Consider the following 26,762-nt stretch of genomic DNA (forward strand, 5'->3'; position numbering starts at 1 on the left):
CTGCTGCACCCACTAATACAAGCACAGTTAAGTTAAAGTGCTCTTAATCAGTGCCCAGCTTCAAGGGCACTGATAGACCATTCACAACAATACAAAAAAAGATACAGAATTAGTCACCCCCCCCCTCCCCTCCCCCTCCCTGTGCAATTAGTGATAGGAATTAATGATTACAAAACATATTGACAGCAACAGAAGGCAGAGTGTGAGTAACAATGTTTTTTGAAAACCAAACGCTCTCACATCACACCACATCATGTTGTGCACCATCATCCTTATCGCTTCCCGGAAGCGCAAGGAAGCTAAACATTACAGAGCCCTTCTCTTCACTCCAATGCATTGCCAAAATCTGTCTAGATACATAGTTTAAGGTCAATCCATCTTTCATGGATCTCACTGCCTCATTCTCCATGAGCAGGGTTTCTGAAAGCGTTTCTATATCCTACTCCAGAATGCCTCTAACCTCGGAATGAGCACAGAATGTTACCATGGGAACCACTGACAGAGCACCATGAAAGCTAAAGATGATGAAAAAGCTGGAAAAAGCAATATCTGAACATTACCTTTCATTTCCCCTCCCCTCAGAATTTGTCCACAATATTACTTTGAATAAACATTAACAATGCAATTTTAATGCAAGGGAATAAAGGGCAGGCAGGAAGGTGAACGGAAATGGCTATAAAACCACAGTCAAGCAGTGAAAGAGTGGAGGAGCACGAAAACATCTGTATCTGCAGATCCCCCTTAAAGCAAGGCCGTGGGAACTGAGGGAGAAGGGCGTTCAAATCTGACCAAGACATCTGCTGTGTCATCCTAGTCCTGTAGTGCAAGCTGTAGTGAAATGTGCACACTGGAGAGCCACTGTATTTGTAATTTCTTTGCTTGTTTGAGTGATAAAAAAAAAAAAAAAAAATGATAGAAGCTTATATATTGTGTTCAGTTTCAGGTCCCTCCTTTCATACCTCCATCCCCGAACATCCAACCCCCCAGAAAGAAAAAAAACTTGTAATTCCTCCACTTCTGCAAAGTGCTGAATGGACTACTCCTGTTGGAGAGCTGAGAAGTATCTGCCCTGCCTTACTTGACCTTGACTGGCTCCCTCTCAAGCCAGCGTACGCGCACCCTCTGCTTATAGTGATACTCCCTGAGGTAGTCCTGCAGAGCAGGGGGCAGTGGCAGTGCCCCGATGCCATCGTAGGTGATCCCATTGCAAATGGCAGCTCGAGCCAGGCTTTGCAGGCCAAATGGAAAGGTCCGGTGCAGAGGCACAGTGAGTAACGGCTCAAAGAACATGCAAGCACTGGGGTCCTTGTAGTGCTCCAAGAGGGCTGTGACGGTGGCTGCGTGAAACACGCAAGGGTCGTGCGCGTCAAAGCTGAAGTTGTGATTCCACTGCTCGATGCGTGCGTGCAGCGAACGGCCGTAGCGCCGGAAGCTAACGGAAAACAGATAGTCTTCTTGAGCTGAGTCTCGCAGCAGAAAGGTGCCCTCGGGCCGACCATCCAGCAGCGCTTCAGCCTCGTAGCGGTCCATCACACCCCAGTAGCAGGGAAGTGCTGTGATCTGCAGCAGATCTGGAACCAAGCAATGGATGTAGTCGATCTGGGTGTGTACTTTCCAAGGCCCCGGTTGCTTGCTGCTCAGGTGGCTCTCAGTTGAAGTGTGCCGCTGCTTGGGCCTGCGAGCTTGCAAGCAAAGAGTGGTGCTGTCGTCATCCTCAGAATCACAGTTAGCTGCTGTTGCCCCCTGGCTATCGCCTAGGCCCTCACCGATTCCAGGGGCCAGCTTAGGTCCCAGCTTATAAAGAGAAGCTAGGGGGGCTGTGATGGCCTCCACTGTGTGGATCTGGGCATCTGGAGGTGGGTCCACACCCTCCTCAATGCTGAGTCGTCTTCTTTCTCGCAAGCGCTCCTCCTCATCTTCCGGTGATGCACAGGCAGCACCAGGGGCATCCGAGGACGAATCGACTGCTGTCACTGTGACCGGAGCAGTGTGCTGTTTAATGAGGTGCCATTTTCGGGCCAGATCTGATCCTGGTGCGAAGGGGCACGTCTCCAGCATCAGCTCCGTAATTTGAATCTTACGTTTGGGTGGTGGAAGGTGAGTGTTTCGAGAAGATGCTCGCAATGGGAGGCACAGGCCCACTGTATCATGGATCTGCTGGCGTAGTGAGCGTGCTGCTCCGGACTCCAACTCCTCACGGCTACTACCAGTCCCATGTCTGCGCCGAGACCGGCTCGATCGACGATCTGTGGTCTCCAGAGAACTCTGGGCCTTAGTGGAACACGAGTGTCTCTTCTTTCCACTCCAAGGTGCATGACGTGAATAAGAATCTCTGCGGGCTCCCAGGGGAGCACGAGCATCTTCAGTATCCTGCTCGACTGTGATCTCTAGTATCTGGGGTACATCCGCTACACAGTTATGGCCCCGTCGTGACACACTCCCGCTGGTCCTCCATGGCACTTGTGGGAGTGCTGCCACACTGCTAGAGGGACTGGCAGCCTCAAGTGTGCTGTCTCCCTGGGCCTTGTCCACAACGTGGCATACCATGTCTTTTTGCTGTTGAAGCTGTGGTGTCATTTCAATGCGAGAACCCCCATCTGTGTGGAGCAGAGATTGACATCCCCTCTTCAGGTTGCTCCACACCTTGCCAACCTTCTCCATGAGGTGGGGGCACCTGGACCTGGAACAAAAAGTCAGACTTCCATTAGCACATGATGACAAAAACCAATGAGATGGAAACCATCTAGTTACAAAAAACAAAACAAAAAAACTAGCAGACACAAGAGTGTGCATGTGGGTGTGAGGGACTGTGAGACAAAGGCTTAAGTGACTAAGACACAGTTTACACATCGATCTTGGGAAATCCAATCACAAGTTCATAATGCTAAATATATAGGTGTTAAATGTTAAAAATAAAAATGCATTAATTGACAATTATATGCAAAAAGAACAAAGTGTCTAATGGCGCTTTTCCATTACCAGTACCAGCTCGACTCGACTCGCCTTGGCTCGCCTCGACTCGGCTCGCTTTTCGCTCCGTTTTCCATTGCAGAAAGTACCGCCACAAATAGTACCCGGTCGTCATAGCGACGCATTTCGTTCCTCGTTGCCCCATCAAGCTCTCGCTGGATCCTCTCTTTGGCAACCAAACAAAGGAATGTCTGCACCTCCTCGTTTGACCACGGCGTATTCTTCCGAGTTGCCATAATAATAGTAGTAAGTTTAGTAACTATCTCTGGCCAAACTATTTAAAAATGGCGGGGTTATTCTGGATACTCCATCTGGCGCGTGCAATGATGACGCAGATTCTCTGTGACCAATCAGCAGTCGGCATTGTTTTCACGTCACATTTTAGTATCGGCTTAGCTCGCCTCAGCTCGCTAAGAACCTCGCCGGAGGTGGTACGAAAAAAAGTACCCGAAAGCAGGTACAGGTACAACTTTTAGACAGTGGAAAACCAAACAAAGGCGAGTCGAGTCGAGCCGAGCCGAGCTGGTACTGTGTAGTGGAAAAGCGCCATAACTGAATAAACCATCTGTTTAACAGCAAATTTTCAAACATTTTAAAAATGTCTCAATATGAATTTAAATGTGTCCAAAATATAAAAGATTTACCAGTATAAAACAATTTATCAACATAAAACGTAACGTAAAAAACGATTGTCCTAAAAGAATAGCATATAATGTCTATATTGCTCGTGAATTAACTTGAACACATGTACATGTGTAAAAGTATATGCATGAGGATGGCAATGATGTGTCTTTTTGGTCTCATCTTCAGTGGAATTAAAAATATGTTGAATCAACAAAACTGGAAAAACCCATACATATACAAATCACAAGACATCACAGACTATTTTATGCATACTTCATGCAGTTGCAGAGATCATGTGAAACATGCATAATTGAATATCAGTTAATATAGAAATAAGATATTAGCATACTCAAACAGCAATAAGCAGAGATCAGGTGAAACTTTTACTCATTACAACTGAAATGTTTATATTTGATGTGCTTTATCAACATGCAGTGACATTCACTCAATAAGAGATGCAATCAAAACTTGCCACAGCAGACGCATGTTAACTACAGGTGTATACAGCAATCGTTCTTGGTTAAATGACCACTTGGAACCAGATCACCAGAGACGGATGTTAATACCAGGTGTAAACAGGGCCTAAGTGATTAAAGTGTTGCCAGGCAGACCCACTAAGACTCAAGGCCAGCGCTAAAAATGAACTCATGGAACTGCTCCCAGTCAACATGCTGCCGTGGGCTGAATTACAATGCTGGTCTGGGCCTGTCTTTTCCTGACCCACCATAGCAGAGCACTAACCAGTTAATGAACTGAGAGAGTTTTTGCATGAGCTCTGTAAATCATATCTTCCTTAATCATTATGTAGCCACTAAAGAACTTTTGATTTGGCTTTGGCTTTAATAATCTTAAAAAAAAGAAAGAAAAGAAGCTCATACACTATCAGCATGAATTTGTATTTGGGATAATTCATTAACTGTTCATCCACTAAAATTGTAAAATCAACACCATGTTAGACCAGACCAAAATGTCAGAACAGGCCAAATGGAAGTAATCAAAAAGTCAGTAGTGAATCAGCTCCAGTTGAAGCATGAGCTTAAAGATTGTTTGTGCTCAAAAAAAAAAAAAACTTCTTTATTGAGCACATGTACTCTGGATGAACTTTCCACCAATGAACACAAAGCAAACTGTAAAAACCAAGCGCAAGTCTTTCTATGGAAAAAGAAAGCCGAGAGTGATTTAAAAAAAACAAAAAAAAAAACAAAAAAAACAAGAGTTTAAATTATTTAACGCAAAATATGTCACAAGAGAATCCTGAACGAGAGAGAAAAACTTCTATAAATAATTAATGATAGTTCATCAAGTCTCCTGATAAAAAGAACAGAATGTAGGTCATGTGGGAGAAAGCTACAGTGTATTATTCACCTTCTCTCAGATGGTGGAGAGGAAGAAGAGAGGTGTAATGTTTGGAGGCTGCTGGGTGTCATGTGTAAATGCACTACATATTTGAGTTGGACCAAATTATGACTGATACCAGTCATCGATTTTCTGTCAGCATGGATTCTGATATTGATCAGGGCTGGGAAGTGCAGACAAAGTTGTGCAACATTTAGAACTGCATTTGAATTGAAGAAGCAAACAGGAAGCAGAATGCAGGTAGAGTTAAAATGCTTGAAATTGAACAATTCAGTAAGATTTTTGACACTTTACTTCTCTAGTTAAATTAAAGAATGTATTTTAAGGCTTGACAAAGGCTTGTTTGCAGTGTTGTAGTACTCCAGTCCAGACAAGACTGGACACAGACTGAGTCCAAGCCCAAGTCGAAGTCAAATCCAAACGCTGCTAAAAACATGGTCTTAGTCTCTGTCCGAGTTCAGTCTTTATCGGACTTGGACTCAAATCCATCAAGTCCCAGTCAGGACTATATTTTCTATGAGCAGTCAAGACCAGGGGCCTCTGGCATAAAACTTTACGTAGATTTCTTCCTAAAAGTGCGCGTACATACAAAAGTGTACAAAACAAAATTCCCCATATAAAACCCAGTCAGCGAAAGATTGTGCGTATATGCATTTCCACCCCGTCTCCTCCCAGAAATAACCATATATGTCGCCTACAACGCCTAGTTTTGCTATGCATGTCCTCATCTGCATATCATTTCCATATGCATATTCCTATCCAAATGATACCATGTTTAACGGTACAAGACAATAGGAAAATATAAAATACGGACTATAAATCCCATTTGTGCAATCATATAACATTGCTAAAAATCATTTAGTATCCTTGTCTTGTTTTAGAATAAATATATCAAAATATCCATAAAAGCAAAAGTGTATAAAATAGGCCTACTTTTCAAAAAAAGAGTTATGTATGCAATTTTGCCTAAAAAGGTAAACATAAGTTTTAGGATATTTATATATTTTAATGGAAAAAGATAGCCATTTTTTTGCAGTGTAAATAAAATAGTCTGACTACAAGATTTTTGCTAAATGTATGCATTGTATTACATTTTCATTATATTTTTATTAACCTGTTAGGAATGTCTTCATTATTTAATGTTTGTTTGAATAAATCTGTCATGAAAACAAAACAAGAGTAGAAACAAATCTGTTATTAAAAAGATGATATGTGCCTCATGTGCAATTTAAATGTTTGTACAACTAAGTTTTAGCTATCTGATGTTTGATTATTAAATACGTTTTTTATTTTTTTATTTAATTTAATTAAAAAATGTATTTATTGTATTCAGTAATTGTATTTTTTTTCTCCAGTTTCCAGCCAAGTGCATCCTGAATTTTCAGTTTCGGCCCAGAATTTTCATTTCATCCCTACAAGAAACCTTGATGTCTTACAGTCCTGTAGTGTGAGCTTGCCCTTAGTGGCCCGGCTGGCCCCTAAATATTTAGTTGTACATTAATTACAGAAAATGGCTATAATTATAAACATAATTTATATGTTTTAATTTCTTACAACTAGATGATTTACACATATAAAAAAAAAAAAAAAAAAGCACGTCATAATACCCCTGCACTTTTAAACCCTCACCCTCATTCATGTTTCTTAGTACTGGACATGGTGACATTTTGGCTCAAACAGCATCTGCAAAAACCTGCTACTCAATGTCAGTACAGAAAATTAAGGCATACAGAAAAAGCCTATTAACTTCTCAGCATATTTATTCTGTCTTTACTGCCTCTCTTCCCTCTTGTTCCCCTGTCTTTGTCCCTTTCAAAGCCAGTCTGAGAGCTTAAAGGATGGTCATAAATCAAATTCAGATCTGTCAGCGAAGCTGTGGCGACAAAATACATAGAGGCCAACAAGCCTGACCTTTCCCCCAACTCAGGAACCTTGCTCCACTTCCAGAATGAACTTGCACTGCATAACAACATTTGTAAAATTGTGGTGCAGGGTGGTCAGAAGAGTTCATGAAAAGGGGTCACAGAGTTCATTAAGATGTATTCTGTGAAACTCTGTCCTAAATTTTTTTTTTACTAATTCAAAAGTTGCATACATATTGAAAACACTATTGCACAAAAAGTGTTGCATGAGCAATGTTAGCAGCACTGGTGAAATAATTAGAGCTGTGGTAAATTGATACTATATAACCTTGCCTTGGCAAACCAGGTTGCGAGGCACACCAGAGTGAATGTAGATTAGCGTCACAGTGCAGTCTGGTCTCAATCAAAGGCCAAATCTATCACCTTAAGTCAAGCACATCCCAAAACAAACCAGCTGGAGATCTTCAACATACTGCCTTCTGAAACCCAACAGGCAAAAGACCAGTTGCCAGAACTGGCAACATATGCTTTTCCATCCATAATGTTTTCTTTCACTCTGCATGAGCCTCATGTTTGGCTGTGGGGCTCCCTTGTGTGGCTAAGAGACAGAACCGCACCCCAAGAGCAAACAAACAAAACTATTTTAAACTATTTGGCCAGGTTTAGACAGCATATTGGCAAAGGAAGTGCCCCTTCCTCCTCAACAAAGTGGAAATCATACCTAAACAGCCAAGTTTACCATGGTGCATTTCAGATTACCCAATAATTTGCAGTTCAAGATTGAATGACATGTTGAGAATAAATATAAAAACTTGTGTATATACATTCTTATTACATAACTTAATAATATTTGGATTTGGACTTATTAATGAATATTTTGGAGTTCAGAAGAGATGCCCAGATAATAAAGGAGATATTCAGGAGTCTTTAAAGGGAGTCTTTAGGCAACATATACACTGTAAATCCTAACCAAAATAATAATATAATAAATTAGTTTAAGTAGGGCAAACTTAAATTAAACAAATTTTTTCAAACAAATTAACTTTGTGTATTTAGAACTTTCTTTTTCTTTTGAGTTAACGAAACTGACACATTTTAAGTACAGCAATTTGAAATGTTTAAATTTTTTCTTTTTAGTTTAATTAACTTTTAGTTTAGACACACTTAAATTTAACTGAAACTGGGCTGGGATTTACAATTCCCAGCATGATTTTCGATGGCATTCAAAAGGGAGAGTAAATGATAAAATAAAGTGTTATATATATAGTTTTTGTGTGTGTGTGTGTGTGTGTGTGTGTGTGTGTGTGTGTGTGTGTGTGTGTGTGTGTGTGTGTGTGTGCAAGATTAATGTTAAGTGGGAGATTTAGTTTCATGTTTTGCTATGCTAATTTAGAAAAATGCTGTTATGTTCGGTTTTTTGAGAGGTTACCATCATGGTGACGAGTGGAGCATGAGCTTGGTTTGAGAACGGGTATTTGTTAAATGTTCTATATTGCCCCATTCCGCAATTGCTATGCTAATCAAGGCATTGTGTTAACAATTACCAAGGTAGCAGTTACTGAATTTAGCTAATTATAGCAAGTTGTTTTGACTAAAATTATTTAAGTTGAGATTACATGATAATATTAAGTTAAATGTCTGAGTTAGCTTACTCAAATAACTTCAGTTAAGATCAATTAAAATGTATTAGTACAACATAAAAATCTGCTAGTTTGAACTTTGAATTTCATAACTTAAAAAATGTGAGGAGGTAACGGATTCATTCAAGTTTGATTTTTTGCAAACTTATTCAGGTTTACAGTGAAAATGCTTCTAATTGAACACAAATGTTTCCATTACTTATTGGATTAACTGCTTAATTAGAGCTTTTTTTTTTTAAAGTCTCAGTATTTGGTTTGACCCCTTGACTCCAGTGAGAGCAGTACTTAAGCTGGATGAACTCAAGTCTGTCAAACCGATTATCAAGTTCCCCAGCATGATTTCAGAATGAGCCAAAGACCATCTTGTGCTTCAGTGGAAGAACATCTGACTCTCTATAAAGGAGTTCACATTATCAATGTCACAAATTTGATTTCTTAAGTAAGCTATTAAAAATCTTAAACATTTAACTTTATGTAGCCTATCCTGAAACTTTGTTTCCAGGTCTAAATAAGAAAGCTTTTGGACCCCACTGTAAATAACACAGAGAAATTTTCATGACAATATATTTCCACCTAAAAATCTCTAAAGTGTTATTATATATATATATATATATATACACTCACCGGCCACTTTATTAGGTACACCTGTCCAACTGCTCGTTAACACTTAATTTCTAAGCAGCCAATCACATGGCGGCAACTCAGTGCATTTAGGCATGTAGACATGGTCAAGACAATCTCCTGCAGTTCAAACCGAGCATCAGTATGGGGAAGAAAGTTGATTTGAGTGACTTTGAACGTGGCATGATTGTTGGTGCCAGAAGGGCTGGTCTGAGTATTTCAGAAACTGCTAATCTACTGGGATTTTCACGCACAACCATCTCTAGGGTTTACAGAGAATGGTCCGAAAAAGAAAAAACATCCAGTGAGCGGCAGTTCTGTGGGCGGAAATGCCTTGTTGATGCCAGAGGTCAGAGGAGAATGGCCAGACTGGTTCGAGCTGATAGAAGGGCAACAGTGACTGAAATAACCACTCGTTACAACCGAGGTATGCAGCAAAGCATTTGTGAAGCCACAACACGCACAACCTTGAGGCGGATGGGCTACAACAGCAGAAGACTCCACCGGGTACCACTCATCTCCACTACAAATAGGAAAAAGAGGCTACAATTTGCAAGAGCTCACCAAAATTGAACAGTTGAAGACTGGGAAAATGTTGCCTGGTCTGATGAGTCTCGATTTCTGTTGAGACATTCAGATGTTAGAGTCAGAATTTGGCGTAAACAGAATGAGAACATGGAACCATCATGCCTTGTTACCACTGTGCAGGCTGGTGGTGGTGGTGTAATGGTTTGGGGGATGTTTTCCTGGCACACTTTAGGCCCCTTAGTGCCAATTGGGCATCGTTTAAATGCCACGGCCTACCTGAGCATTGTTTCTGACCATGTCCATCCCTTTATGGCCACCATGTACCCATCCTCTGATGGCTACTTCCACCATGTCACAAAGCTCTAATCATTTCAAATTGGTTTCTTGAACATGACAATGAGTTCACTGTACTAAAATGGCCTCCACAGTCACCAGATCTCAACCCAATAGAGCATCTTTGGGATGTGGTGGAACGGGAGATTCGCATCATGGATGTGCAGCCGACAAATCTGCGGCAACTGTGTGATGCCATCATGTCAATATGGACCAAACTCTCTGAGGAATGCTTCCAGCACCTTGTTGAATCTATGCCACGAAGAATTGAGGCAGTTCTGAAGGCAAAAGGGGGTCCAACCCGTTACTAGCATGGGGTACCTAATAAAGTGGCCGGTGAGTGTATATATATATATATATATATATATATATATATTAATGTTCTTAATGGAAGTCTAGCTTTTTAGGACATCAAATTAGTTTTGCCATTTTATGTATTTAATTAAATTACAAGCAACAAAAAAAGGACAGCCATAAAAAAAAAAAAGAAACTAACAACTGATTCCACTCTTCATACTTCTAGCCATACACTGAACCAATGACTAGATTAGAATAAAATTAAATCTTAACTATTACATAATATTCAGAAACCATTAAGCCAGAACCATCTTTAGTTTTAGTAATTTTGCCTATATACATTTACATAGTCCATTTTAAACTTTAGCCTTTACACTCACATACACTGCAGTAATGCAGAGCAATGAGATGGAAGTTTGTGACAAAGTACAGAAATACTATGAATAGCTTTTTAAAACTGTATATTTAGTTCCTCAATTCTACTTTTTCAAATGCAGTTTAAATCAGGATACAGCTGGATTGCGGATTCAAACTGCATATGAAAAAGTAGAATTATGTTTCCCATTAAAGGTACAATATGTAGGAATTTTTCGCCACAAGAGGGCGCAGTTACCAACAATAACAAAGGTGAAGCTTGATGACGCTATGAGGGAGAGTTGAACGATGGGAGATGTCGTTTTCACCATCCAGAGATGTTATGGAATTAATGAATCATGATCACGGATGAGGTAATTTATTTGTTTTTGTATTACCTGTACATCTGATCGCAATATTTTATGTCACCATAATGAATTAACTGCAAGGAACGCAAAATGTTATGCTATATTATCCTGTTACAGCTATTTGTCAAATGATTTGTTGGGTTAATGCTGCGCAGTTTTACGTGTTTATGGTTAATGCCGTGTTGTTTTACGTGTTCAAACCAATCGTACTCAAAGTAAATTTGAACGAACATTTGCAAGTAATGGCTAAATATTGTTTAACAACACATATCCGATTGTATTTAATTGCACTGCCATAATCTCGGGCAAAACACAAGTTATAAAAAGCATTACCAAAGTACAAAGAGCAATATAACTGAATTTTCATCAGCATAACGATCACTTGATAGTTTTTGAGGTGAATCAACATGCATAATGATTGATCTGTCACGTCATATAGGCCTATGTATCTCGCATTGTTTATAAGTGATATTATTGACAGTTGCATGTGTTGCATCCTTTTGTTTTATGTACATTTGCTCACCTGTCTAATAAAGTATATGCAAGAGCGGTGTTGCTCCAAGTTAGTCGCGGACGTGGAGCTCTCGGCATTTCGAAAACGCCACGCCGATATTGATTCTCATTTTAATTCTCCTTTTTTGTCCCAAAGTCTGCTTGCCATGGTCCATAATGTTTGAACGAAACAAGAACTGCGTGCAGCTAAACGTTACGCACTACGCAGTTGTCCACATCTGTCGCCATGGTTACGTCATGGCTACGGCAATACGAGCGGAAACCGAGGATAGCGCGGATATTGCGTCATTGACAGGCGACATTTTTTTCTGGGACGGCCACTTATTTAAAATTGGAATTTCTCTGAAATAAAAAAATCTTTGGAGACTTTTGGGATATTGTAAGTACACAACTGCAGGAAATATATCACACTGTGCAAGTGATTTTTGGATATTTTATTACAAAATTCCTACATATTGTACCTTTAATTACCTACTCTGGAGGGCTGCCACAGTCTAATCGGCCCACACAGCTTCATAATGAAGCGAAAACAGTTTTACACTTCACATAACAAAAAACTCTCTAACCTTGTGTTTTGTGCCATTGAGTTTTATATGCATTTGGGAACATAATGGCCACTATTATTTTCACATTCACATCTAATATTTTTGTGGACCACCAAAATAAAAGCGCAACTGCATTTTGCCACCAAAATAAAAGCTCAAGGCTGTATCTCTTGCAAGTGAAGAAATTAGGACAAAAGTATAGAGGGTTTTCACCAACGTCACGTTCTGGGCGGTAACCCGGATGCGCGGCCATTATGGAGGCACTCGGATGTAAACAACAGCATGGATTGCACTGTTTATGTACTACTGAACACATTGTTACACTAATAAACCACGGAAAAAACACGTGGTAGGTGCGAAATCATATAGAGAAGGACTTGGGAAGCAGGAGAGAGCGCAACATTTTGACAAACTAAAGTTAATATGTGGTAAAGATCCGAACGAGTTAGCTTCTCTAGCACGTAACATTACTGCAATTCTTCCATCTATTTATTATCCCGACATAGGATACGTTCAGATTGTCAGTCCAAAAAAGCACATGAAATCCGTTTCAAGTTACATCCATATGTGGAATATAGGAAACATGCTGAAACTCACTGCCGAAAACAATGCTGTGTAGTTGCAAATTGCCGGACGAGCAGAAAAGTATTATTTCTGAAACCGGCGCAGACGAGCGTGGGGAAAAAGCAGGCTACATACCAGCCTTCAGTAGTCCAGCGCGCCGGCTACACATTTCCATGTTGTAACATTTAAATAAGACAACATCTAACATTATATTGAAAATGCAACCCCCTCCATCAACGCAAAGTCATTGCCATATTACCAAATAACATGCATGGACACACACACGTCGGATCTGAACAGTTGCGATACACAGTGTGGACATCATTTTAGATCAGATTCTAATTTGATACAAAGATCATCGGATTTGGTCTGACAGTGTGAATGTAGCCATAGTTAATACGTCAACATTTTAGCCATAGTCAACGCTTCATTTACACATGTAGCTGATGCTGTACCTCTCTCAACCACAAATGCCTTCTTTCATCAGTTTTTGCACTCTTCTCTTTAACTTTTGACAGTCTATAGCACTCAACATGTTTTTTTCCCGATGTGACTGATTGGTACAGACCAAAACTCGACCATTTTTTAGCAGCAATAATCAGCCAAATTTGCGAGTCCATTCAGTTCAGTGGCATTATTTACGTTCTGTGCCTCCAAAATGGCCGACTTCCGGATTGATGACGCGTCGTGAAACCCCTCTATTGTAATTTCGCTACTGTAAATTAAAATATTATACTAAAATAATAAATTCATTTACATTTCTTTTACAGTGAATTTGTTTTAAAATATATATGAATGTATTAGGGATAATAATAATCATAATATAAAAGTGTTATTATTATTAATTAGTCTAATTATTTGGCATTCTAAAACACCAGAGTGAATGTAATGTATATAGACTAAGGCACTATATCACAACTAAAAAGAGGTTTGAGTACACTTTAAAGTCCAGGTACAAGTCAATGCAAAGACTTTTTACAAAATCAAAACTGAACAAAGGTTGAACCTTCTCAATTTTAACTCTCAAAAGGCACAATATTGATGCATTTAACTTTAAAATGTTATTTGAGACAGCATAAATGTATTAACAACATTTCTAAGTACCTCTGTACCTATACCCTGTTTAATTCCTCATTACTCCGCAGCTTACAGGACACTCCGCAACTACGGTTTCTGCTTTAACCAGTTAGAGCGTATTAGTGGATTAGTGGATCTGTTCTTCTGTTCCCCTTGTTCTACCATTGACCAGATGCAACAGGAGCGTCTGCGGGTGAATCCTGGCACCAGATCACAAAACACCATCCCGTTAAATACTATGCTATTCTCTGCTCAGCTTGGGTTTCTGCTACCAAGAACGCTAAAAAGCCTTGCCCAGAGCTTCTGCTTCCTGGTAGCGTGGGCCCAGCCCCCTCTGTAAAGTATGCCCTTCTCTGACAGTACGAGAAAACACATGAAATAAGACATTTATATTAAAGTACATTATATTATGCATTTAAATACAAGTAAAATTCGAGTAGTACATTAAGTGTATAAGTCCTACTGAGAGTTTATGATAACATCCACGACCTGGATGGCAGACAGACAGAGTGGATTGTTCTTCCTTGCACAATAGATAAGATAGATATAGAGCCACTGCACTGGTATGTTTTACTTTAGGGGCTCTATGAAAAATGTGGCACTTCGCTTCAACACTACATGAGTTGTTTAAACCGCTAGGAACAATACAAGCTAAAAACCATAAATAATATTGATCATGATCCATGTGATAAAAGGAATACCATGCATTTTCGTATCAATATCAAACGTTAACAGCATTAAATACTGTTTAAAAGTTTAGGGACTTTGAGATTATTTTTTGGAAAGTTATTAATACGCTGATTTCACGCAGCCGCCATTTTGAAATCGAAAGCGAGGCTCCGGTGGGAAGAACCCTGGAGGTACAGATAAACAACAATGCCTTGGACTACCAACCTGAAGCTGCTGCCGCGATTTACACTATTGGATGTTAATATCCAATATAGGATATGTATATAGTTCGTTCCTGCTTCTTTTTTTACTTTCTGAATTATATATATATATATATATATATATATATATATATACAATTATTTATAAATGATTTTCACTGTATATAGACTATATACAGTGAAAATATAGTCTAAAGTATGAAAGAAATGTATGTACATATTTACCGGTAGAATAACTAATTTCTACATTAACCACAACAATACGCCAACGCATTCGCGACTCTCCTGTGATTAAAGGCGGCACTTCCGGTTTACTTCCCACCGGAGCCTCGCTTTCGATTTCAAAATAACGGCTGCGTGAAATCAGCGTATACTGTTATTCAGCAAGAATGCAATAAAATAATCAAAAGATCAACAGAAGAGACATTTTTAATGTTACAAAAGATTTCCATTTCAAATAAACGCTGTTCTTTTGAACTTTCTATTCATCAAACAACCCTGAAAAAGATGTGGCATGATTTCCACAAAAAAAAAAATAAGCAGCACAACTGTTTTCAACACTGATAATAAGAAACATTTCTTGAGCCCAAAAATCAGCATGATTTCTGAACAGTTTTTTATTGTAATATTTCTAGGGCTGTCAAATGATTAATCGTGATTAATCACATCCAAAATAAAAGTTTTTTTTACATAATATATGTGTGTGTACTGTGTATAATTATTTTGTATATATATAAATACACACACATGCATGTATATTTAAGAAAAAAAATGTATTTATATATAAAATATTTATATTTATATATAATATAAATTATATATAAATCTATATACAGTATATACATGAAAATATTTCTTAAATATATACAAGCATGTGTGTGTATTTATATATATAAAATGATTATACACAGTGCACCCACATATATTATGTAAAAAAAACTTTTATTTTGGATGTGATTAATCACGATTAATCATTTGACAGCCCTAAATATTTCGCAATATTACAGTTTTACTGTATTTTTGATCAAATAAATGCAGCCTAGGTGAACAGACTTGAAGAGACTTTAAAACTTAAAGAAAATCTTACAGATCCCCCAAACTTTTTAACAGTTAATATAGCTTACATTTTAATCTCCTAATATATTTAAAATATAATAAAAAAAAACTACTATATTTGAGACTCATATAACTTAGCCACCTGGAAGTTACTTTACAATTCATTTGTTAGTTATCTACACTAGTTACAGCATTTATTTATCTTATGCTAATTTCAACATTCACAGAATTATTTAAAAACAATCTAAGGAATTCACTATGAACAGGAACAATTTAATTTGTATTAATAGCATTAAAGAGGATTAAATAAATGCTGTAAAAAATATACTGCTCATTGTTAGTTTGTGTTAGCTAATGCATTAATATTAAAAATGAGACCTTATGGACCATGGTGTCACTGATGTACTTAAGTGTAGTTAAGCAGCTTTCTAGGAAACGTCTGTTACAATGTATAAGCCCCGCTCAAGACAACTAAAATATCTGGGCAGGCCTTAACCTCTGCACACGGAAATATGCAAGCAGCAGTTTGCAGTCTCTCACTCTCGACTAATTGTCTTGCGTGTCAAGAGAATGTATCTGCGATACCCTGAGCTAACTAGATAATATTTCAAACGCTTGTTTTCAGAATGAACCCACAATCTTCAGCACTGTGTCAGGAAGTTTGCAGAAACAGAAAATGTTCCCAGGCATCCTCAATCTCCACAAACCACGCTTTTTGGAAACCAGACCTTTGTAAAATTGTAGTTTTAAGGAGGTTTTATGGGCCAGCTGAGGTTACACCACTGTGTATCTTATGCAACAATGGCCCACAACTCCCTTTTTAGGATAGATAGGCATTAAGCCTATATTGAGAAACTTTTCCAACTTAAATACATTTGGATCAATGCCCTTTTTACTCATTTGAACATACATGCTGACCAGATTCAGAAATTAGCCAGGGCAAATTGTCTCTGGAAGTTACAAAAATATCCCAGATATTAAAATGTGGGGGACATAGTAAATTTATCTGTTATCTAACATTTGACATATTTTATAATACATTTTCTAGGAGTTTCTATTAATAGATTCAGTATGGGTTTTGTTTTCCGCAGACACTGTAGTGACCTGCAGCTGTCATATATCTGTCTCATAAGCATATTATAGTGTTAATGTCTTATGATATCTCGTCTGGATAGTTTTTAGCTTCTTTCATATTTAATTTCATGACTTGATTCACACGTAATGGCCATAATTGTAACAGATTCAATTGGAAGTTTTTTGAAAAAGGAAGAACATTTTACATGGTTAGAAATAAAATATGCTGCCCCATAAAGGTAATATATTGCCATTAAACAAAGGTAATTTCTGACAATGGTCATGATGGTAATAAAATGCATGCTTGGTGTATTGGTGTCCAATTTAAACAATTTACATGCACAAATAGGTACATGAAAGAAATGTGTTAAAAATGACCTTTACCACACAAAGGTTTATCTCATTAACATTAATACTCATACCATAGAACTGAATTCAGGTTGGTTTTACTCAATGGCCAAGCGTTTCTATTGTTTGACATGTCATGTAATTTCATGGGGATACACCTCAGATAAAACTAAATACTTTTATGTGCTTAACATTAGGCCCATTCAAATAATTAGAGTCCATATTGTATTCACTGATATGCATTAAACCTTCGTGACAAAAATGATAGGCCTTTGCAATAACATTGCAGCGAGTCTAAGTAGGTATAGTAACATTAGTCAATCCAGGCATGGAAATAGCGGTATTTTTCTAGATGCCTTCATGATGATCCTCTCTACACTTTACCTGATATTAAAACTACTGTATATCATGAATTATATTAATCTAAGTCTGTGCTTAATAACTCGATGTACGTCATTTTAAATGTCTATATACATTCCTCCTGGTTGCTTTAGTTCAACCGGCTTCGGACATTAGAAAAGGGGGCCGACTGGAAAAAAAAAACTACTTAAAAAGCCATCGAACATGCGCGATAACATAAAATAATCGATACGCATTTACAACACACGGAGAGATGAACTCACCGATCCTTCTGTCGTGCTCTTTTATTGCTTTTTCGGGTGTCTTCTTTTGTTTGTGAAAAAAATGCTACCAAGAATAGTCGGGTACATTTTCCCGAGGCTAGAGACGGTGGTGGATAAAACACACGGACGGGAGACTATTGGGACCATAACTGCGATATTCGAAAAGCAAACAGCACATCGATGTGTCGATGAAATCGTTAACATTTTATACTTTGTATTTACATGGCCTACGATCTCCTCATCCCGATGGTATTTCTTTCCCTGACGGCCGATATGGTCGCCAAGTGCAGTAGAGAAGGGAATCAGGAGAGGTGGTGGCAAAGCCGCTGCTGCTGACTGACATCAAGAGACTCCAATTGCGCGAAGTTCTGTGTTCCGGCGGATACGGATGGGGAAAGACTGTGGGAGAAAGCGTCACTTCCTCACTCGAATTCCAGCTAGAGAAGGAATGTCAGACTCAATTCCGTAAATCGGTTCTTTTGAACAATTTGTTTCAAGGAATCGGTTCAAAAATGATTCAGACGTTCTTTCACGTGATTACGCCAACACGTGGTCGTTTTGCAGTTGAGTGTTTCTTGTTTACGGTTTATTATTAAGAAAACAATAAATAATTATATAGCCTACTTTTAACTTTTGACTAGTAATATTGTATTTCAGTTCAGTTTGTTGCATCCACGATTTAGCCAATATAATTATAATTCCCATTTACTTTACTTAGGCCTACTACTAAAACCAATTAATATTTTTACAGGTTTTGCACGTTTTAATGAAATACTTTCGTCCAAAACTGTTTCATATGTTGATAAAACTACAATGTAGTTTTTAGGTCGTTCATTGTAGCATTCCTGCATTTCGGTTATTAAAGTAGGTTTTTCGCCTCATCAAATCCTCGGTTCACTTCACTTTGAATAATTCTTGTCTACTTAATCTGATTAGTTTCGGTTTATACTGCGAATCGGGCATGTCCGAACAATTTGAGTTGTGAATCGTGGAGACAGCTGTGAACCAGTTCAACAGATGCATAAAAAGAGATCCGATTCAAAAGAGTGACTCCTTCAACGTTCAGATACATCAATGAACCCACTGAGCCCAGGCCCAGACACAGACAGTAGTGATGCACGACAGCCTCAGGATGCAGCTGGTTGTTTGAGTGGAAAATATAAACACAAATTAACTGTCTGCTGACAACATAAAAAGCAGCTAGACGCTCGGGATCGGATCGTAACTTGCATAACGTGTTTTTGTTTTAAATTCTTTATAGTGTAGATATCGGGTGATTATGTAAGAGACGAGCAACCACAATGACACCATAGATTACTTTTGAAATCGTTCTACATGGGTTCTACGTCGTGATAGGCTACCCAGTTAACAATTTTTGGTTCCCAGAACGTTACTTTCAGGTTCCCAGAACAAACATTCTAACGTTCCCAGCTAGGAAAGTTTTCTTTACGTTAATAGAACGTTCTCTTTAGATTATAAAAACAAATCCAAAAAATAACCTGCAGGGAACGTTCTGGGAGTTGACAGTTCTTTGACTGCTCTGGTGAGAGTAGCTGAGAGAAAATTAAACAGTCTTGACTATCATGTGAGTGAGTCTCCCTTTATCCCTGGTTCCCTTCATGCAGTCATGTGACATGGGTTTATGTTGAGTGACAAAGGCAGGCTGTTCTTTAAAATCCCTCTGTAAACCAGTGTCAACTGCTGGCCTACAACTAGGGCTACAGTAAAGGGTTCATGTGTGCTTGGACTTTAAAAAACGTCCTTTTCATCTCTTACAGTAGCCTACTCATATACTCAGCATGTGCTGCTTTGATATTTATGGCTCTTTGTGGATTACAGAAGCATGCGACTTTAGAAAGTCCAAGTCAGCAATATTCACATGAGCAAGATTAGGCAAAAAATGTTCTCCCACCTTATTACTCATAGCAGTGATACAACAGTGCTCAGTACTTCTGTTCATTGCTATAGATCTTTTGAAACATTTGGATGGAACTGACAAAATATCCTATAAAGGTCACTCTGAGCTTTATTATCCCAACCTAATGAATGGAGGTATAAACATGCATGTGAATGTCATGCAGTAGGTGTCATGCTTTTAGTTTAGTGCATTTAAAGCCCCTCACCTCCCATATCATGCAAATATGTTTAATTGACCTTTATGAAATAATTCCATAAAGATCCATTTAAAAAGTGATATAGTGCCCTCTACTGATTTAATCTGCTTAAAACATAAAAATGCCCTTTTTAACCACAACACACCAATCAGATGTATCTACATTGCTTTTGTTTTTAGTGTGCAATTAATGATTGGTATTTTAATTCATTTTAATCTCATCAGTTGCACTGTTAATAATGAATTTTGCTAGGCATATATGCTGTTTTTTGCTATTGTAAGGCCTGCCCAATCGGTCCAACGACAGTTTCCGATAAGCAGGTGAAGGTCTCTGTCTGTGTGTTACTGTCTTTCTGCGTGGCAAAGTAATTTAATTCCATTTCAGCTTTTATCTGACACCATTTTATAACGACCTCGAATTTAGGTTAGATTGCCAATTGGTTATTGGTCATTTATATAACAGTTAGCAATACATTTGATTGTTCTATTTAACTCTTTACTTTATATTTTATTCATTCATTAGGAATTTATGTCGCTCAGAGAGTTTCGCACTGGCCATTCTTTTTTACGTGGATCTCACGATCACAAACTCGCCAGTCTGATCGATAACCAGAGGTTGTATAAAGCAGTTTAACAATGCCGCTGCACATGCTAGTTAAAGGTGGAATGTGTAATATTTCTGAGGATCTATTGACAGAAATGCAATATAAGATCCATAACTATGTGTTCAGTGGTGTATAAAGACCTTAAAGGAGAACTCCGGCGCAAAATGAACCTTTGGTCCTATTATGCATTGTTACCTAGTCAACCGTTCCCTGAGATTTGTTTTCATGATTATCGAATGTAAATAGTTTTATCTCTAAAAACAGTTTAGCCTATAAAGCTAGTATAACGGTAGTATATTGGGCATAGATCAATGACAAATAAAAATCGCTTGTTAATACCACTAACAAGGCTCAAAATAGCCCCACACTAACGCGGTAGCATAATGAGGGTCCCTACCTTCAAACCGAAGCATTGAGAACTTTGTAAGTGTACAGACAGTTTAATAAGAAGATATTTTTTACATACAGTCAACTTCGCGTATACAGACAGGAGCCATCTTTGAAAAACAGTCTCTACCAGTCGATCTACGAACGCCGATCCAAGTGCGCTGGTGAGATGTGAACGAGCTATAAGTTGTGATAAGGTGAGCGCGAACAGCAGGCTTGGATCGGCGTTCGTAGATTGACTGGTAGAGACTCTTTTTCAAAGATGGCTCCTGTCTGTATACGCGAAGTTGACTGTATGTAAAAAACTGTCTGTACACTTACAAAGTTCTCAATGCTTCGGTTTGAAGGTAGGGACCCTCATTATGCTACCGCGTTAGTGTGGGGCTATTTTGAGCCTTGTTAGTGGTATTAACAAGCGATTTTTATTTGTCATTGATCTATGCCCAATATACTACCGTTATACTAGCTTTATAGGCTAAACTGTTTTTAGAGATAAAACTATTTACATTCGATAATCATGAAAACAAATCTCAGGGAACGGTTGACTAGGTTATGTGTAATTAGACCAAAGGTTCATTTTGCGCCGGAGTTCTCCTTTAATCAATGAACCGTTATGTTTTTATTACCTTAACGAGACATTTATATCTACATAACCGCGGGCACCCCCTTCTATGAAGGTTGACATATTGTGACGTCATGTTTCTACCGTAGCCGACAGCGAACAAACAGCGCTACAGAGCGTGTTTCGTTCATACCTTGAAAGAGAAGCCGCAGAAAGCTAGAAGCTAGCCATAGACACCGTGAGTAGTGACTTTTTTCCTTTGTCAGTGGTGTAAAATATGTAGTTGGATTGTTTCATGTAACTTAGTTCTTCTCCCTCGCTGTGTTATGGCTTTGACAATCAGCTGATTAGTGATATTGACCATAAAACAGTAAAGTTACAGGAGTCACCAACCCGTCGATCGCGGTCGACAAGTCGATCTTGGAAGCATTTTAAGTCGATCGCGAAGAGTTTTCAAAGCCAGAGAAAAAAACAACATTTTTATACATTATTATTTATTAATTTGTATGTAGTAAATGGTATCTAGGGGATGCTGAGGCGCGCGCACTGTTACAATCACGTAATTTTTGCCGCGCGCACCTTTGCGCTCATGCGGACGCGTCGAGTATAAACAATGCTTTACGCTTTAACCAGCTCAGCCACAGCCCTACAGAATAACAGCTCATATTAGCCAGCTAAACTTTTACTACCCTGTTAGAAAAAATATGTAGTTGGATAGTTTCATGTGGTTCTTCTCCCTCGCTGTATTATGGGTTTGCTATGTGGGGAGAAATGTGCTGGTTACGTTCGTGAGACAATCAGCTGATTACTATTATTATATTATATATTAAGACCCTTGATCCTCACCTGACTATGGCTTTGTAAACTTTATCCATGATGTGGTTTATAATGGACTGTGGTACAGAAACAGTGGCAATGTTACACACTCTTGGCTTACTCTGGCTATTCTCTGCTGTCTCAGACGACGACATGTTTGTCCCGTTTTAGCCACCGTAGCTTCTTCGAAAGGGAGGGGTGAGCAGTGGGCTGAGCCATTAGTGCAACTCGCAACCGAACCGCTAGATGCCGCTAAAATCTACACACTGCACCTTTAAAAAGTACCCATGTAGCCCCCTACAGTCGCCCAATGTAACAACTTAGTTAAAGCCCAAACAATAACTCAGCATAATGGGCCAATCTCATTACAAATCGCCCTGAGACTCTTGTTGCATTTCTTTATATACCCAGACCAAGACAGAAACTTCTTTCACGTGGAAACATTTGCTAACAATGGGATTTTGCATTCAGAGTTTACACCTTTTGAGGGCCGGATGCCATGTGCCTGGAGGACCCACACCCTCCTCTGTAAGCAAGTTATCTTAAAACGCTTAAAAACTTTATTACCTTTTGGTTTACTTCTTTGGGGATGAGACCTTTGTACCAGTCACACTGAGACATTTCAAATAACATGTATAATACTGTATGATAATTATTCACATTAAACCATATATATTTTTGGGTGAATTTTGGTGATCTCAGCATGAGAGAGAAGGAGTGGGGGAAGAGGGAAAGAGATGTAGATTAGGATGATTCTGAGGTGAGACTTGCATCTCGAATGGTGATGCTAACTTCACAAGAGTGAGTTCAAATGTTAATTTCCTTTGTTCTCTCAGAGAGTTGCCCTATCTTCTAGTCTTACACTATCTAACAGTAAATCTTCATTTTCAGTGATGCAAGTCCAAGGTAGGACTTTTAAAACAGGATGTGAGTTGTTTTAATAAGATTTTCTATGGATATTTTAAGATCAATGGCTGTTAACAGTCATTGCAAAAGCTTTGAGAATTCATGTGAATGGACTGAGAAATCACAAGATCTTTGGCTGAAATACAAATTCCACTGAATTAAGGCATGACACTAGAATAAAAGGCAGTAAGTAATAGTAAATAAAAGGCAGCAGTAGCATATAGTAATAGTATTTAATAATAATATTTTCAGTAACAATATGCTCTCTGCCAAGAAGAAACAGAGTCTGCATTTTACAAATCTGTTGCCATGAAACAGGATTTACCAGATTTCTATTCACTCTAGTCTACTCTTTTAATGATCTTTGTGTGATATTATGGTGCAGTTTTGTCATTTTACTTTAAAGGGGTGATTTATTGTGATTTATCTTTTCTAACTTTAGTTAGTGTGTAATGTTGCTGTTTGAGCATAAACAACATCTGCAAAGTTGCAACGCTCAAAGTTCAAATCAAAGGGAGATATTTTCTTTTACAGAAATCGCTTTTTAAGGATACAACAAACGACTGATAGGGAGTACACAAGCTTCCTCCTGGGTTAGTGACATCACAAACCCTCAAATTTACATAAACCTTGCCCCTGGAAATATGCAACAAAGGGGGTGAGTCCATGAGATGCGAAAGATTTGTTGTAGTACAGCACATTTGGATGTCTGCTCAAGCTGTAACGTTCGTCTTTTCACATTTATTACAATACAGTATGTAACACACATGGCATGTCACTCTGTAGGCATCTTACAACAGTTCCCACACCAGCGATTTATAGATTATCATGACAGAATATGCTAATCAATGACTTGAAGATAGTTACCTCCACTCCATTCAGAAACGTCATGTTGCATTTTACATGTTGTCACTTCTTCTTGAGTCTCTAAATCTTTGTCCGACTCCCGGTTTGAACATAAAAGGCAGAAGTTTCTGACATTTTAGTGCGTGTCTGCAAGCTACTAAGGATATGAGCTCTTGAATCTTCACCCTATGTGCAGGGAGTGGCAGCTCATTTGCATTTAAAGGGACACACACACACAAAAGTTTTTGCTCACCCTCAAAAAGGGACCGTTTAAACATGTTATAAAAAATTATCTGTGGGGTATTTTGAGCTAAAATTTCACATACACACTCTGGGGACATCAGAGACTTATTTTACATCTTGTAAAAAGGGGCATGATACCACCACTTGAAAACCCCTACCCCTTTACACTACCATTCAAATGTTGGGTGTATGTAAGATTTTTTAAAGTTTGTGAAAGAAGTCTCATGCTCACCAAGGCTGCATTTATTTGATCAGAAAAGACAAAAATATCGGTTTACATTTCCAAACATTCCTCTTGCCATTAAAGGTAATTGTAGGTAGGAATTTTATAAAAAAAACAAACTTTTTTCCAAATTTGTTTAAACTTTCTGTATATCAATGCATAATTAAAATGTAAGTACTCTGAAAAAGAAAGTATAAAAATCGAGTGTCTGTAGACCTCTCACGACTGTTTTAAAGACAGCTCATTATTTCCATTCACTCCACCCTCTCCCTTCTGGGCTCCTTCCAAAGCCACGCCCCAAAAACACATGAACGCGCGACTCCGACCGCTGAGCTGAAGACGCATTATTTACCTGAGACGAGCAGAGAGGAAGGAGCGCAGTGCATGTAGTGACATCATGTCAGAATCACATGTAATAAAAAAATCTAACTTTATCATTATGAAGATAAACAAATAAGATGTATTTTAGTACTCACTATCAGTGTGTCTGTTTTCCTCAGCATATAATGCCATTGAGTAAAGTAATTTATTTGAGGCAACGACTGAGGGAAACTGAAAATATAGGGAACTTATTAGTAATTAATAAATAATTCTTAGATAATTCTTAAGGAATAACTTAGAACCTGAAACAGTATTCTAAAGTGAAAATATAGGGAACCCATTAATAATTAATACAGAACTATCAAATAATTATCCAGGAATTAGGCAACTGATAACCTGAAACAGTATTCTAAACTGAAAATATAAGGAAATGAATTGTTAATTAATAAATAATTATTTGATAATTCTTCAGGAATTACTTAGAACCTGGAACAGTATTCTAAAGTGAAAATATAGGGAACCCATTAATGATTAATAAAGAATTATCAAATAATTATCCAGGAATTAGGCAACTGATAACCCGAAACAGTGTTCTAAAGTGAAAATATAAGGAAATTAATTGTATATTCTGTGGAGAGCCAACCCTTCTTCATCCGGTGGGTAGTATTACTTTAGGTTTGCGCAGTGTAATTCACACATTTCACAGAATTACTAAAAAATATTTTGCCACCTAAAAGTTAAAGATTTTTTTCACGTCCCTCATGTGTATTTCCCTCATATTAAATATAAAATGCATGTGTTATATTTTTCTAATTTCTGGACTCCTTTATTAATGTATATAAACAGAAGTTTCAATAGCCTTTATAAAATGCATTTTCTGAGAAGTTATTGCAAATGTCACGTCCATAACGCTGGAATTGCCCAATTCTAAATAATTTATCTTTAACTAGTTTTGTGGTGTAGGTCTACGTATTTTATAATGTTAACTTCAAATAATACTAATAGTAAAGATATGGTCTATTTTGGATCTGGACGGGAAGGATATCTATCGGAATGGGGTGTGTTGTGATTCTGCCTTCCCTCACCGCGGCACAGGTTCGTGGATCTGAGTATCGCGATTTCAGTTTTATATTGCGTATCGTTACAGCCCTATTTAACATGATTCCTTTTTATTATTATTTAGGAACAAACTAGGGTCTCTGTTTACGAAACGCCGGCTCGCAGGTTCCAGAGCACCGCAGCGCATATCTTCAAGTTTAGCCATAACCGAACGTCCAGTTTAACTGCCACAAGTTGATCTTCTAGTAATAAAGAACTCATCGTGGAAAAACACGCTGTATTTTTGTATTTTCATTGCATTTTTAATTGCTAAAAAGTTAAATAAATTAAATAATACATTTTAATATAAATATTAATGATTAACCGATTGTTACGTGTGGGTTGTGGGAAATGGAGCAAGGACTCAAGTGCAGAGGAGAAGTTGTGTTTAATTAAGTAAAACATAAATCAAACAAACAAAACAAAGAAATACAGGTCTCATGAACTAATTACAGAATCCAGGAACATGGCACGCCAGGCACAGAACAAACACAACTCAAAACTCAGGTAACATTAAACAACGAAGGCAAACAAGGAGGGAAACGAGGGAAAGCAGGTGGGACAAATAAACCAATAACGAGGTAACAAGATGGGAGGGGCTAGAACATCGACAAGAGCACATGGCACACAGAAATCACATGATAGCCATGTGCTCACAACCAACAAGACCATAACATAAACACAAGACCAGGCATGTCACAGCTCTGTCACAAAACCAAGAATAACCAGAACTGTAGTGACAGAACCGTGACACCGATAGTCGAATGAGTGTCACGTCTCGCTTGTTTACTTCGAACCGGAAGACGCGCCCACTTTTGACGCAAGGCCTCATGGGACGTAGGAAACTTGTGGATATGTAAAACCAGAGCCCGTCTAACGGAGAGCCTTGGCACTTCCTATTAGCCCCATTGTGTATCATCTTGGTTGCAGTTCCATAAGAATTCCACTGGAGGTGATCGCGGGCGAGTGCAGAATGAATGGGAGTCTATGGAGCTAAAC

At 38.3% G+C, this 26,762-nt stretch overlaps 1 protein-coding gene across 2 annotated transcripts; it reads right to left on the reverse strand.

Moving 5' to 3' along the window:
* Positions 1-417: 417 nt before the first annotated feature.
* On the reverse strand, positions 418-18,020 carry socs5a (suppressor of cytokine signaling 5a). 2 transcript variants are annotated; one of them, XM_056255599.1, is made up of 2 exons: positions 17,866-18,020; positions 418-2,680 (listed from the first exon to the last, which is right to left on the reverse strand). In XM_056255599.1, coding segments are annotated over exons 1-2 (1,608 nt in total). In that variant the 5' UTR covers positions 17,868-18,020; the 3' UTR covers positions 418-1,074. The 2 variants fall into 2 exon arrangements, with proteins under 2 accessions (XP_056111574.1, XP_056111575.1); XM_056255600.1 differs by having other exon boundaries at positions 17,644-18,018.
* Between the last annotated feature and the right edge of the window lie 8,742 nt (positions 18,021-26,762).

Source organism: Rhinichthys klamathensis, unplaced genomic scaffold (genome assembly GCF_029890125.1).
Source record: "Rhinichthys klamathensis goyatoka isolate OS25496 unplaced genomic scaffold, OSU_Roscu_1.1 h1tg000121l_1, whole genome shotgun sequence".
Taxonomy (NCBI): Eukaryota; Metazoa; Chordata; class Actinopteri; order Cypriniformes; family Leuciscidae; genus Rhinichthys; species Rhinichthys klamathensis.